Source organism: Vespa mandarinia, chromosome 5 (assembly GCF_050613455.1).
Source record: "Vespa mandarinia isolate Hongniang chromosome 5, ASM5061345v1, whole genome shotgun sequence".
Classification (NCBI taxonomy): domain Eukaryota; kingdom Metazoa; phylum Arthropoda; class Insecta; order Hymenoptera; family Vespidae; genus Vespa; species Vespa mandarinia.
Window position 1 is genome coordinate 1,277,501 of NC_140814.1, and position 15,075 is coordinate 1,292,575.

A 15,075-nucleotide genomic window follows, 5' to 3' on the forward strand; every position below is an offset into this window, starting at 1 on the left:
ATTTAATCCTGTCTGAATCTTTTACGAGATGTGCAGAATCGTTAGATCCATCTTTTATGTTCTTATCGTCAATTCTTTTTGTTCTTTTTATGCTTTTTCCTTTTTTTTTCCTTTAAAACTGATTTAAAATATAACGTATTTATCTGCTCGTATATTTATTATTGAGTTACAATCAAAATTTTATTTTATATCGTGCGATTTAAACTACGTTTAGAGAGATAATATATAATAATAGTAATAATAATGATAATAATATTAAAGAACATAATATATCCTCTTTAATGATAATATGTAAACTTTTATGTTATGAATGTTATTAGGTGCGTTATTTTAGAAGCCGACAGGTGTCTTTCATTTCCCTTTAATCCGACTTAGCAAGCTGCTGCTAGATCAGCATAAACTGATCTTACATATAATTTCTTCGTGCATTCGTTTACGAGGTTTCTTTCCAAGAATAGAAGCACTTCCGGAAATGGAAGGATGTAGTTACATATATATCGATGGAGGAAATAAGATGGATAAAAGAACGAACAGGTGCATGCTTCTTTTGATAAATTCTAAGAAAGGACATCGTTGCTGATGCAGCGATGCTGATTCGACTAGATGAAAACCAAGTTATACAGTTCTTTACTATTCTGAATGTATATGCATTTCATGCGCGTGACTTTATAAATAGAAATGAATATTTTCTAACGTTTTCTAACGTAGGTACAGATAAAGTAAACGTTCATTGGTCTATCATATTTGAAATAGATATTGATAAATAAATAGAAAGATATTCTATGTATTTGTCAATTTTATAAAATAACAATTAAAAATGAAGTATTGTATATTTCGTAATATGTATTTCAATATCAGTCATCAAATTGAAAAACATTCGAGCAATCTCACTATTAAACCAGCTTAACCTAGGTATTCCATTTGATTTTATATTTCATTTCATTTCATTTCGATTGAGTCATTACAACCGAGAGGATCTTCAATTTTGCAAAAGGAATATCGTGAAACGAGGTCGGTCGGATATAGATCGAGAGTCTATTGTGTTCGAAATTTCTGTTAACCACTGTCCCGAGCACCGATCAGATAAGACAATTTCGAAGGGAACGAGATTCTTTTTTGTATTGTTTCGAAAAGTATGGAAAATAACGATGGCAATTTTGTCTTCCTTCCATCCTAACTTCTTTTATTCTTTCTTTTTACTGAAGCATTTCTTTTTTGTCTTTTTTTTTTTATAGAACGTCGATCACAAGATGAAGTTTCGTTCGAAGAAGGGCCAGCTGCCATTCGTCGAGTTGAACGGCGAAGAGATCGCCGATAGTACAATCATTCTTCGCGAACTTAGCTCAAAGTATGACAAGGATTTAGACGCTGCATTGACGTCTGAACAACGAAGTGTATCACACGCGATGATATCGATGATCGAGAATCATTTGGTCTGGGCAGTCGCGTGCTGGCGTACCAAGAACATGGATCAAGTTTTGAAGGGCTACAAGGTCAATCTCCAACATGCCCTTGGGACACGCATTCCAACTGGAATCCTTAATTTCTTCTTTAAGTTTACATTTGGGCGCAAGGTAAGATTCACTTTTCGTCATTTAGAGAGTTAGGTGTGTACATATATGATATTAGCATGACGATGTATTAGAAGTTAGACACGTTTTTTTTTAGATAATAGAAGTAATGTGACAGAGAAAGAGAGAGAGAGAGAGAGAGAGAGAGAGAGAGAGAGAGAGAGAGAGAGAGATAAAGATAAAGATTTTTAAGTAAGAGATAAAGATTTTTATTTCTAGGCTCACAAAAGAACAAAAAAAAATTCGTGAAAGATTAGATTAGGTTTTCTTTTATTGTTAAAAATTCTTTGAAAGTTCATGATTATTTTTGTTTCTTTCTTTTTTAACATCGATTTTCGAATCCCTTCGTTCTGTCCGCAAGTTTGCAAAGGGAATGCTCTTCGAAAGAGAGTGTTTTGTTACTTGTTGGATTTGCACGAACGCGGACGCGGACGAAGGGAGGGAGAGGAGGTATTGCTAAAGAGAAGTCAAGGGAAGAAGGACAATTCAATGGAATTCAATGTAGAGAACAAAGAATCGCGACCGTCTGTAGTGAAATGTAGTGGGATTTATTACAGGGTGCGAGGAAAGTGAAGGCTCAGGGTATGGGCGTGCACACACCGGAGGAAGTCTCCCAATTTGGTTGCGCAGATCTGAAGGTCCTTTCCGACATGTTGGCCGACAAACCGTTCTTCTTCGGTGACGAGCCGACTACGGTAAGTGATAAAAAGAGAAAGAAATTCCAAGGCAAGTTTTTCCCATCTCGTTCGATTTTTATCAAATTCAAGATCGACGAGTCGATACGTTTCGATCGTTATACCTTTTTTAGAAATATTACTTTCTTGAAATTAATATATATTCGAAGTTTATCATTTAATGACTTTGTTCAAAATAGATCAATAACTATATATCTTATAGTAATGATAGTTATTTTATTACTATTTATAGTTATTATTATTATTATTAATAGTAGTAGTAGTCGTAGTAGTAGTAATACTAGTAATAGTAATAATAATAGTAATATTAGCAGTAGTAATAGTAATAGTAGTAATGCTTTTTATTTGATTATATACAATTGTTTCATTTTGTTCTCTTTTCTGACTCAGTTGGACGTTGTTGCATTCGCTCACCTCGCTCAAATTCTTTACATCGACAAAGAGACGCCATACAACCTGAGAGACTACATGCAAGAGAATTGCCCGAATCTGGTTGGTCATTGCTCGCGTATGAAGGAACGATGCTTCCCCGATTGGGACGAGATCTGCTCCACCTTGGACATAAATACGCACTTGCCGAAGCCAGAGAAGCAGGAGGAGGGTAAGGAGGGTAAGGAAGAGGCAAAGGAATCGAAAGAATCGAAGGAGGAGAAGGAAGGCGACAAGGAGAAGGCGGATAAGGAGGAGAAAGAGATGGAGAAGGACAAGGAGGTCGATGAGAACAAAGAAAAGGAGAAGGATGGGAAATAAGCTGGTGGTGGTTGCGTGGCAGAAAGTAAAATCGTTCGTTGAAAGGATTTAACAGAGGAATAATTAAGGGTGTGTTGTTCGCGAGTGGGAGAAAGAGAGACGGAGCGAGTGAAGGAGAGGAAGATTGAGAGGGAGAGAGGGAGAGAGTCTTTTGTATGCATGTTTGTATGCATGTGTCTCTTTTTTCTTGTTTGCTGTGAGCCTCTGTGTGTATGTGCGTATATGTGTGTACGTCTGTGTGCGTGTGTATGAAATGATAGGAATGCGTAAGTATGTCTCGAAGGAACGGACGATGACGATGATGATGATGGCGACGACGGCGACGACACGACGACGAAGACAACGACAATGATAATGACGGCGATGATGATGATGATGATGATTATAATTGTAACGGAGATTGCTAAGAGAGAGCTAAGAGGTTAGGAGAAGTAGAATGAAAGAAGAAGAGGAAAGTTTGAGCGTGAGAGAGTGGGAGGGAGGGAGAAAGAAAGAAAGAGAGAGATAGGATGAGAACAGGACGTGAAGGAGAGAGAGAGAGAGAGAAAGAGAGAGAAAAGAAAAGAAGTGTTGACGATCAGCAGTGCTCTCTACTTATGCGTATATAGATTATTATTAATAGAATCATGTATAATGTTAATACTTCGTTTATTATTGCGTGCGTTCGATCGCATCAACGTTGTACGCCATTTCTCATCGACACCCTTTAAGGACACGCGTGGATTCGAGCGACGCAACTCATCCGAGCCCTTTTTCCCACCCTCTACGTGTGCTCGTGCGTATAAATGTGTTTGAGATAGTGAGAAAGAGAGAAAAAAAAAAGGAAAGGAAGAAAGAAAAAAAGAAAAATTGAGAGAAAGTGAAACGAATGAACGAGAATGAATGATGACGAATGATTGAGAGTGAGTAAGCGAGCGAATGAGCGAGAAAAAGAATGATAACCAGAGCGCTATTATCGTGAGTCAAAATAGAATCCAAGTAGGTCTTTTGCAATATATCGAAATGCAATAGCCTAACGCAGGTGTCGTCTCTTTTTATCAGTGGCCAAATGCAATCTACGCTAGGGAAGAATATGTGAAATCGCATGAATTATTCACGAAGATGTTTTTAACAAAAATTAGTATGTGTGTATGAGAGAGAAAGAGAGAAAGAAAGAGAGAGAGAGAGAGAGAGAGAGAGAGAGAGAGAGAGAGAGAGAGAGAAAGATAGACAATGTAATATCGAGAGGTCCAAGCGTCTCCTAGCGCCGTGTCGTCGTCGGGACGCTTCCTGCGTCGACCTTTTGACCCTTGCTGTGCAAAGTTACCTTGCGTTTCGTGCAACGTAACGTATACTTCTACTTCTACTTCTTCTAGTTTCTCCCTTTAGTTGATTGTCTGTCTCTATTTAGGCGCGAGAAAAAATCTTTCATCGCGACGTTTCTTTTTCTTTTCTCCTTTTTTCCTTCTCCTCTTCCATCTCCCGTTTCCTTTCAAATTTCGCCGTTCGATATAGAATCTACGAACAATCTCCCGCAAAGATATATTTAATCAAATTTTTACTGCTGTCTCGAAAGAACAAAAATAAAAAAGAAAAAAAAAATAAAAAAAACAATAAAAAGAAAAAAGAAAAGAGCAGCCTAAATGCTAAAACAAAGTCGTTCGCTTGTCGAGAAATCTCGGATTGAGTGAAAAAAGAAAAGAACAGAAGAAAAAAGGAACTTGATTAATTAATTAATTAATTAATTAAAGATAAGGTGATATATATTATAAAAAATTAAAAAGACAAAAAAATTAAAGAACGTCTCTCGAAGCGCACGACTTTCGTTCCGGAGAGAAAGATAAATTTCTAATGCTCGAGTGTGTAAAGGAAAGAATGTGAAAAGAGGAAAGAAAGAAAGAGAGAGAGAGAGAGAGAGAGTGAGAGAGAGAGAGAGTGAGAGAGTGAGAGAGGGGAGGAGAGAGAAAGAGAGGAAGGAAGAATGATTATGAATGACTCCATTCATTCATCCAATTGATTGATCGATCGATCGATCAGTCGATTCGATCTATGAAATCGAAGTTTTAGCAATAGAAAAAAAAGAGCGTCGAGAGAAGAAAAACTTTCTCGAACGAAAATCATAAATTTAATCGAGCAGTTTAGCACGAAAGACATCTTTTCTACAATCTTAGTAGATTTTCTATTATTATCCTATTTTTTTTTTATATTTTTTTAATAATTTTTATATTTACTTTCTTTCTTTCTTTTATCTCCTCTCTTTCTCTTTCACTTTCTCTTTCTGTCCCCTCTTTTCTCTCTCTCTCATTTTCTCACTTTGCACCATCACTGTCATTACTTTTTTTAATGATTTTATTTTCTCTTTTTTATTGTTCACTTTTCGTTTATTAAATTTCTTTTTTTTCTTTCTTCTCGTCGTTTTCTCTCATGGCGAATCATCGTCGAGGCGCCCCGAGATCGTTCACTCTTCTTCCTCCACCTTTTTGATTTTCCTATCCCTCTTGCTCACTTGCTTACTCCCTTCCCTCTGTCACTCTTATTCCTTTTTTTATTATGTCCACCTATTTCCTTACACACGTGTTTTATAAATATTATATATGTATCTATGTATATCTCTCTTTCCCTCTCTCTCTTTCTGTCACGATAAACAGTTCGCTTTTAATGATCTTTTTATCGCTCTTATTCTTTTTTTTTCTTTTTTTTTTATATATTTTTCTTTTATCGATGCGTCTCTCTCTCTTCCCTTATTATATTTGTTCGTTAATTATTTTACTTTTTTTTTTATTAGTTTTCTTTTTTTTATTATTTTTCTTTTTTCTTAACTTTTGTTTTCTTCTCTTCCCGCAAAGCGAAGACTATACTTCTCTTTACGCGACATCGACGGCACACTTTCTCACTATTGCTTAATTCTTTTTTGTACATTGTATAGATCGTTTTTAATGAGAGAGCGCGGTACGCTAAATCCGATTAATGGCAACGGAAGGATGCGTAAATGCGCGAATCGTAAAAAAGAAAAATATATATATATATATATATACACACAAAATGAATACGTGTGCTTCGCGCCCTTTGTATTTTGTCTTCTCTTTTCTTTTTTTTCTTTTAATATTATTATTATTATTATTATTATTATTATTATTATTATTATTATTTTTTATTTTTTATTTTAACAATGAACGACCACGACCACAAGCGACGAATTTTACAGTCGCTTGTTGTTTCTCCATATTTTTTATCTTTTTATTCGTTTCCTTTCGTCACATTTAATTCTCTCGTCCAAATCAGTTGTCGTTTCTCATTTTTGTTTTATTTTTATTTTTATTTTTTTTTTGTTTCCGGTTCTCAAAGCTCTGTGCTGTCCCTTCCCTTATTCCCATCCCTTACCCTCACATCCTATTCCTCTTCCTCCTTGTAGTTTTTTACGATAGAGACGACGATGATGATTTATCTCGAACGTCATTAAGGGTAATTTAACCTTGCGTAATACAAAGTGTCTTTCACGCATCGAAACTGACATTTGATGTATTAAATGTTATCGAACGGGAATTGAAGTTTTTTCTATAGGCGCTGCACAAGCAGCAGCCGCAAATATTCCACAAAGACACGAGATGATACATTTATATTTAAGTAGCTTTACTATTATTAATGACGATTATGATTATTACACATGAGGGGAAAAAAAAAGAAAAAAAGTGATGAGATAAAAAAAAAAGAAAGGAAAACAAAATATAAATTAGTGTGTGGAGCTGTTTATACTTAGGACGATGCATACGTTTACAACCGTGGTTACGATTATTATGAATTATTATTATGACTATGAATAAATAATATAAAATTAGTGACAAAACACATGGACAAGACCATCAAGTTGCAGCACAGTAGGTAGGCACACCCCAGTACAGTAAGATTATTGTAAGAGGAATATTATTAATAATAATTATAATATGACTGCTCGTTTTATGCTCGGCGCTATACATTTCATTGTCATTATTATATCACCATTTATTAACGATATACATACGAACAAATAAAATGTGTTTATAAATATAACGTGATCTTTAAGAAGTTCGTCTGGACTTTATTGTTCCAAGATGATTATTTTCTCAACCGTCCGTTTTGATTTATTTTATTTTCGATGATTATGGGGGAGTCATAAAAATGGATAAATGATTTAAACTAAGAAAACAACAGATATGATTTTTTCGTTGGATCTAATAACGATTTATTATCGTACAATTTTATAGGTTCTCTTTAGCAATAACGATCTTTTCAATATTCTTCTTCTTTCTTTTTTTTTTCTACATTTTGTTACCTCACAATATCGGCCAGAAATCTTGTCTTATTGTTAAATCTATATTATAGACTATCTAAGAATTAAGACTATCGAACAAATTTTCTGTATGTTATTTCTTTTTTTTTTGTTCTTTTTTATATATATATATTATTTTTTATTCTCTTTTAACAACAATATTCTCTATCGGCCACTAAGATATGTTTCGTATTGCTAGATTTTAATCAATATAGATACAATGATTGATAGATAGAGCGCGATAAAGATTCTACTGCATTTTTCTAAAACTAATTTCAATTCGAAAGATCACGCGATACGATAATAGTACATAAGTACTACATACGTGCAGGTAAAAAACTATTAACGCATTTTATTTATAACGCATATTATACATTGAATATCTCTAGTATTAATTCTCTTTTCTTTTCATCTATATCACGTTTACAACGAGCATTTTAGATCTTCATTTAACATTGTTGCGTATGGTTGAATCCCGACAAAATGGCACGAATTTGCCAAGCGTATATTTTTTACGTTATATATCTTTCTTTTTTTTTTTTAATTCTTTCTTTTTATTTTTTTTTTTCTCTATAGTAAATATATTCGGTCCCAAATCGAGGCCATCGCATTCGAGGTAGCGCGATTACATTATAACGTTTTCAGATAATCACGTGCGACATCGTTTTATGCAAAACGTATTTTTACGTTAATTATTATTATTGTAATTTTAGCGCAAGGCGAATATTAATGAAACTACTGATCGACGTTAGAACATTTAATTGACAATTATTTTCTTTTTTATAACGATCGAAACGTCGTATCTGCTATGCACCGATTTCTATTATTGAATTTTTCCAATTAAATGAATTAAACTTTTTTTTCGTTCTCATTATTGGCAGAAGGATACTTCTTTTTTCCTCTTTTTTCTTTAGAAAAATTATAACGCCTATAGAAATCGGCGTTCTTCTTTAATCGACCGCTATTTCTACGATATTTAATTATATTGCTTCGATTTGGCTATTGCATTACTCACGTGTAATGATTATCTATTCTTTTTCTGTTTTTTTTTCTGTTTTTTCTTTTTCTTTTTTCTTATTACCATGAAAAGATATTATTTCTAATTAATCACGAGACTCAAAGCGATCAAAACTGAGCAACGCAATGCTCGATAATTGCATCGTTTTATTTGTTTATTTTTTTTTTCTTTTTTCTTTTTCCTTTTTTTTTTAATTGCAAAGCTACTTGCAATAGTTATTCATTATAATTCTTTTACATTAGCTTCTAATATCGCCGATTAATATAGCTTTCTCTTTTATATAATTAATTAATTGTTTATTTATTATTTTTTTTTTTATTTTAACCATTAAATTTTAGATTTAACCATCGAAACGAGTAACAATGATCGCGGATGAATTTATATGCCAAAGATAGTAAACTTCGAAAAGTCGTCCAGCGGTACCGTAAACTCGAAGTCACGTTAATTAATTCGTTCAATAAACAAAATCATTGACCATTTTTTTTAAATTTGTACCTTAGAAAGAGGGCGAAATAGTGATTAGACGGAATGTGCAGAAGATTAGAAGTTATTCTGTAATACTAATTCATATTTATCCACGATCCTGAATACATACATATATATTTATATGTATATCACCATTGTCTTCATCATTTAATATCCGGACCAGCCGGTTAGCAAAAATCCATAAATAATTTGTTTCTTTTATTTCAACGTTTAAAATAATAGAACGTTCAACGTCCTCGTTTCTTTCTCTTTTTTCTCTTTTTCTCTGTTTCTTTCTCTTTCTCTCTCTTTCTCATTTTGTCAATACGAGAAAAAAAGAGAAAACAAAGAACTCATCCTTGAGAAAATTACAAAGAATTTATCGTGAAAACGATAATGAGAGATTTGTTTTGAAAGAAAAAGGATCTTTCTCGAAATAAACACACGACGCGCGCGCACGCACACACACACACACACACATGTGCTCGTATACACAAGTACATACATTCATAAATATATAGAACGGTATATTCATTCCTATATATTCATCAGGTAACTAAAGACATAACAACAATATATAGATCATCCTTTCCATTGTGTACTCACTTTTCAAGGTAACAAGTCCTGAAAGGACAATAATGAGAAATTCTCGGAATCGATTGAGTTAGAGAGAACACGTATTGTTATTCCTGTCGTATTATCGATAAGAACGGTGTACTAGGAAGGTCGTTTAAAAGGCTGTGCTGGCTGTCGCCGTAGTCGTCGATTGCACGCCGGACTCAGAGTTAGGACGCCCGGCGTGTGGCTACAGCTACGTGGATGCTGCCAAACTGATAGACGTCGATTCGGTCACGGCCGAACGTGGCTTTGCGTCTAACGAATTGTAAAGGGGATATTCACAGCAGAGAACAAACTTCAGAAAACGTGGTACTTCGACGTAGATCGAAGGTGGAATTGGTATCAATGGTGACGTTGATTGTTTGTAGTAACGATACTCAGCATTACTGAAAGGAAAATCGATAGACATTAAGGGCTTACTCGTACTTATAAATTAATTAAAAAAAAAAAAATCGATCTTTCGATCTCATAATACGCCGTCTCAAGAATATTTAGTTATGATAGTTTCGAATTAATCTGATTAAACCCATTAATAATATACGATGGGAAGCTATATATCCTTCATATCTATCCGCACAGTCTGTTGTTATCGAATAATTTCTTGTCCTTTGCGAAGATTCAATGAATATATTTTGTTTTAGTGCATACATTAGATCTATGACGCACTTTTTTAATAGGTTTAAATGGCTCCGAAATTTAAATATACAAAATTTAAGATATTCGATTAATATAATTGTGAAAGTCGTGCGATGCTATCTGCTTTTGAAGTATTACGTTCGTGTCGTTTAATCTCATGTATTTGTAATTAAGTATTAATCGTAAAAGGGATTGGCGAGAATTGACAAGTTCGGAAAATTTTCGAAGATCACGAGGAAGAAAAGAAGGGTGAACGTTTTTAATCTGAAAATTGCGAAAAATGATAAACAGTTTTTTGATTCACAAAAAAAAACAAAAAGGAGCTGCAAATTATCGTATCATAAGATAATAATGGATATAAGACTACAGGATGTTGAATTCCCTTTACCGTTTTTATTTCTGCGATTTTTGATCTTTTGAAGTATTAAGAATAGGAGAATAATGTTAAATTTTAAGCTGCAATATGCGGTGGCCTAGAATTTAAAATTGTGATGTTGTGTGAGATTCTATTGAAGTGTGTTGTAGACCAAACTTGTATAATTATGCACAAAGGAAAGATGTTATCCGGATAGAGACGCTTAACTGATAAGTACATGAAAGAGAGCACCCTGGAGAGAAAAATGCTTCGTTAACAGTACGAATTGGAGGCGGATGATGCAGCAAATGAATGATGAAGGAGGATGATGGAGGAGGATAATGCAACAAAAGATTTAGTATATGGGCTCGAAGTAGATGACTCCATGTTCCTTTTAATTAATACTAGTGCTAATTAACTAGTAGTAATTAATATTAGTACTATTATATAAACTCTTATAATTTTATATATATATATATATATATATATATATATCCTATTTACACAATATATTTATGTTATTCGATTACATATTTCATTAACGATTCATTAATCGTTATTCGATTACTCTAATTACATTAATATACATAGAATGTATGTCGACATTAGAATGAAAAATTTTTGAAGTATTTTTCAAGTTTTAATATTAATTTCAATTTTCAAATTAATTTTATATCAAGACTTTTCTTAATATTTATATTATAGACTTTTGATTCTTTATAATGATTAAAATACGTTTTTAATATCAAATAGTACTAGCCAGATGTTCTATTAACTAAATCTTTTTTCTTTTTTTAATTTATAAAAAGACAATCCCTCTTCGTTCAATAACCGATAGCTCTGAAGAAGTCAGAAGTACCTTATCGGGCATATAAAAGTGTAAAACGATATTATAAAAATAGAGACACTTACTCTCGGTATCTCTCGTCCGACGCCTTTTCCAGTAAAGGCATACCCGATAAGAAGAGGATGATGATCGTTGTAAAGATCGGAGAGGCGATAACAACCCATTCGGCTCCTTCGATCACGTTCAAGGATATTACAAAGATACCCCACCATACTACGATCTCTCCGAAATAATTAGGATGCCTAGATAGTCTCCATAGTCCTGTAATTATTACGGTCGTTATATAAAACTCGACTATTTCGCATTTGATTATTTGATTATTAAATTAAATCAAAATGATTTGAAACCATCGAACTTTACTTACCGTCGTTACACCATTTCCCATTGTTAACGGGATCCTGTTTAAAAGCGAACTTTTGTAAATCAGCATAGGTTTCTGCCGCGAATCCAATGAGGAAGAGTCCAGTACCAGCACTGTCGAAATTGGTCATCGTTTTTGGCGCTGGTGGGATTTTGTGACGAGGCGAATTTATGATAATTACCGGTAGACTCACAACATAAACCCATACAGCCTAGAAAGGAAAGAAAAAAAGAAAGAGAAAACGAGAGAGATTGATAGCAATCGATAGTAAAGGGAGAGATGGAGATTATCGATAGTAAAGAAAAATAAGGGATTCTGCCCACTTGGCAAATGATCCTAATATCAATAAAAAGTATATATATAGTAATATAAGACGTCATGAATAAAATCTTGGCTTTCAATATTGGCAATAACCATTCCCTGTTTCGATAAAACATAGGTATACATTTCTATATCTATTTTCGAGAAATTCATAAATTATTAGCTATACCACATATTGATTATTATTATTATTACTATTATTATTTTAGTGAAACGTATACTTTATAAAAAATTCACCTGGAAGGTCCAAAAAACTGCGAAACGAATAACATTGCTTCGACGATCTTCGAATCTTTTATCTCGTCCGATCTTGATGATTCGATAAAGAAGATATCCTGATAGTCGTACACCCCATAAACATACAAATACGGTAACCATAAGCTGTCGATTGTCGTAGGTCTGTGATAGAGAAAAAATATAACATTACTTGTTAATAAATAATTTGATTATCGTGAAATTTTTCGTGATACATATATACGTAAAATAAAATTGGCCTGAATCGTATTTATTTTTTAATTGTTTATCTTATTATAATCATATATTATAATATTATTATTATAATTTAATATATTTTTATATAATAATATAATGTATAAGTTTTTTTTTTTTTTTAATATAAGAAAAATATATACAAATATATATTTGAAATTGAAAATTTTTCAGATTTTTCAGTTAGGTCTTTTTTTCCCCATAATAATTAACACAATTATGTATTACATGCATGCATGGATCATCCCACGAGCATTAACACGTATAAATTACACATCCTCTCTTACTCGAGCGAGCAAAGGAGAAGAGTGTCGGTTATAATTAGCGCCTGGCATTTTCTAGTATACCTTGCCCATTTGGCCGAGAAAGAAAGTGAGAAGGGCAAGAATGATGAAGTTGGTGCCGCCGGCAAAATCCGTCAATTTGTCCAGCTGAAACGTCGCGGCAATCGTGAAGAATATCAATTGCATTCCGACCGTAACGATCGCGCTCACGGCCAGATGATCCTCGTCTAAAATATCCACCGCCATTTTTCCCTTTCCTCCTGCTTCTCCGTCTTCTTCTCGTCCACCTCCCTCCCTTCTTCACCCCCTTATCGCTATCTTTGTCTCTTTAACACGAATTACCTACGGATATGTGAAACATTTTATTAATATTATTATTAATATAATTTTCCTTTCTTTTCTTTTTTATTATTTAATCAGAACGTAATGAAATCATCGACTATTTTAATTATTTTTAATAATTTTTTTTTTCTTTCATTTTTATGATAATACAGTATTCGTTGACGATACTACTACAATTATTTACATTCTTGAATAATCATATCGGCGCGAAATTAAGAATAATGCATTGGTTTTATTCTTTTTTTTTTTTTTTTACTTTTTTTTTATGCTTGAACATATTTTACTAAATGGCCGAATTACGGATCACTACTTCCGTGCGCGCGTAGATATGTATGTACTGTCTGCACACGTCGCATTGCAGGAATCAAAATAGTTAGGAATGAATGAGAATAATATTGTGAGATCGTTGAAACGAAGGAAAATAGTTTTCTTTTTTCCTTTTTTTTTTCTTTTTTTTTGATGATGAGGAGTATCGGACAAGTTGATGAAAAAGAAAGAGAGGAAAAGAGAGAGAGAGAAAGAGAAAGTCGAGTTGCAGTCGAAAGCAAATGACTTAATGAAAAATTGCATTTTTTCTTTCTTATTCTTTTTCTTTTTGTTTGTTTTTCTTTTCTCTTCTTAAAAATAATTGTTCTCTCGAAAGTGACTTGTGCGACATAAAAAAAAATTTTATTGGAAAAAGAAAGAACGAAGAATATAAACCATGAATGAAAAAAAAAAAAGAAGAACAGAAAAAAAGAAAAAAAAAAGAAAAAACAAAACAGAGAAACGTCGTAGACAAGAAGACTCTGAGATGAATGAGATAACAATGAAAGTACTTAGAATGACGATAGATTTTACCTCGCGCGAGGTGTGCCTCATCACAACGGATTTCCCTTTGGACGCAACACCCGCGTTGGAGGAAGAGGCAGGAACGACTAACGTTGGTGAAAATTCAATGTCGAGTAGTCTAAAACGAGAGATATACCACGATCACGTGTTACATTTTCGAACTGAGAGCACATTGACGGCGGGCTACACAATATTCTCTTTATCTCTCTCTTTCTCACTCCTCTTTTCTTACATCATTTTCTTCCTTTTTTCCACCCACTCTTTCTCTCTTCTCTATCTCCCTCTCTCTCTCTTTCTATCTCTCTATCTTCCTCCCATCCTTCCTTCCTTCATCATCGTTTTTTTCCTTTTTTTTTTCTCTTTTTCACTTATATGAGTCAACAAGAGCGTGCGCGACCGAGCCCTACGTTTCTCCTACGCCATCCCTATTTTCTATCCTTTTTTCTTTTTCCTCTCTCTCTCTCTCTTTCTCTTTTGCGCAACCGTCGCACAGTAATCTGCGCTTATTGGACTAACGAATCAATATAATGCGCACGAGTACACCAAAATGGAACGAACAATGAATGAATCTGAAAGATTATGATAGAAATCTTAGGACGAGGTATCTCTTTCTTTCTGTGAGATGGTGCAATTGATTTTCTTTTTTTTCACTTTTTAATTTATACGAGAATATCATTTTAATTCATAGAGAAAATTTGTACATTTTTATCGGGCATATTAATATTAGAGATCATCTAATCGAAACAGTTTGGAAATCTTTTTCTGGAATAAAAGGGACGTGACATTCGAGACAGTGTTCCCATCGAAATTATAGTACGACATAAGTTAAGAATAAATTATGTTTATTCCGATAATATAGATTGTACATTTAATTAATGTTTTCGAGTAAGAATTAAATATCTTAAGTATAAATTGCAACAAGAGTCAAGAAGGAACGTAATGTTATATTAACGTTCCTTTGAACATTGAACTTAACTTATTATCTCATGTTTAATGTTTCAAAATGAAATCATTGATTTACTTATAGGAGATGTAAAAATTGTATAATAAACACTTCGTGGAGTATGGATTCGACGAACAAGATGTATCAGATCAAAAATGATACCTCGTGTAGTTCAGAAAAAAGCAGATATCTCTGTATGCAAAAATTAATTCTAACAGTTCTTGCTAATCTTACACATGTACTTAAAACTTTTCCCGCCTCATA

General features: G+C 33.3%; 2 protein-coding genes across 4 annotated transcripts in view; one reads left to right on the top strand and one right to left on the bottom strand.

The window, feature by feature from the left end:
- fax (failed axon connections) overlaps positions 1 to 6,747 on the top strand; it is a 43,223-nt gene extending 36,476 nt beyond the window's left edge. Inside the window, exons 3-5 of one of the 2 annotated variants that reach the window (XM_035881119.2) lie at positions 1,236 to 1,574; positions 2,114 to 2,266; positions 2,657 to 6,747. In XM_035881119.2, the coding sequence (XP_035737012.1) occupies positions 1,236 to 1,574; positions 2,114 to 2,266; positions 2,657 to 3,016 (852 nt within the window). In that variant the 3' untranslated portion in view covers positions 3,017 to 6,747. The remainder of the gene's footprint in view (positions 1 to 1,235; positions 1,575 to 2,113; positions 2,267 to 2,656) is intronic. The other variant, XM_035881120.2, reaches the window with a different exon arrangement.
- A 1,840-nt stretch (positions 6,748 to 8,587) lies between these two features.
- On the bottom strand, positions 8,588 to 14,932 carry LOC118448178 (uncharacterized). 2 transcript variants are annotated; one of them, XM_085657361.1, is made up of 7 exons: positions 14,101 to 14,932; positions 13,878 to 13,986; positions 12,759 to 13,037; positions 12,160 to 12,321; positions 11,605 to 11,812; positions 11,306 to 11,501; positions 8,588 to 9,788 (listed from the first exon to the last, which is right to left on the bottom strand). In XM_085657361.1, exons 3-7 carry the CDS (start codon positions 12,939 to 12,941, stop codon positions 9,596 to 9,598), a joined length of 942 nt encoding a protein of 313 aa, XP_085513487.1. In that variant the 5' UTR covers positions 12,942 to 13,037; positions 13,878 to 13,986; positions 14,101 to 14,932; the 3' UTR covers positions 8,588 to 9,595. The 2 variants fall into 2 exon arrangements, with proteins under 2 accessions (XP_085513487.1, XP_035737014.1); XM_035881121.2 differs by having other exon boundaries at positions 13,878 to 14,932.
- Positions 14,933 to 15,075: the final 143 nt, after the last annotated feature.

Coding starts and splice junctions, on each gene's coding strand:
- LOC118448178 (XM_085657361.1), bottom strand. CDS start 12,941: ATGGCGGTGGATATTTTAGACGAGGATCATCTGGCCGTGAGCGCGATC. Junction 11,813..12,159: donor CAGTTTTTTGGACCTTCCAG/GTGAATTTTTTA, acceptor TTTCCTTTCTAG/GCTGTATGGGTTTATGTTGT. Junction 9,789..11,305: donor TCGGACGAGAGATACCGAGA/GTAAGTGTCTCT, acceptor TTTTCCTTTCAG/TAATGCTGAGTATCGTTACT.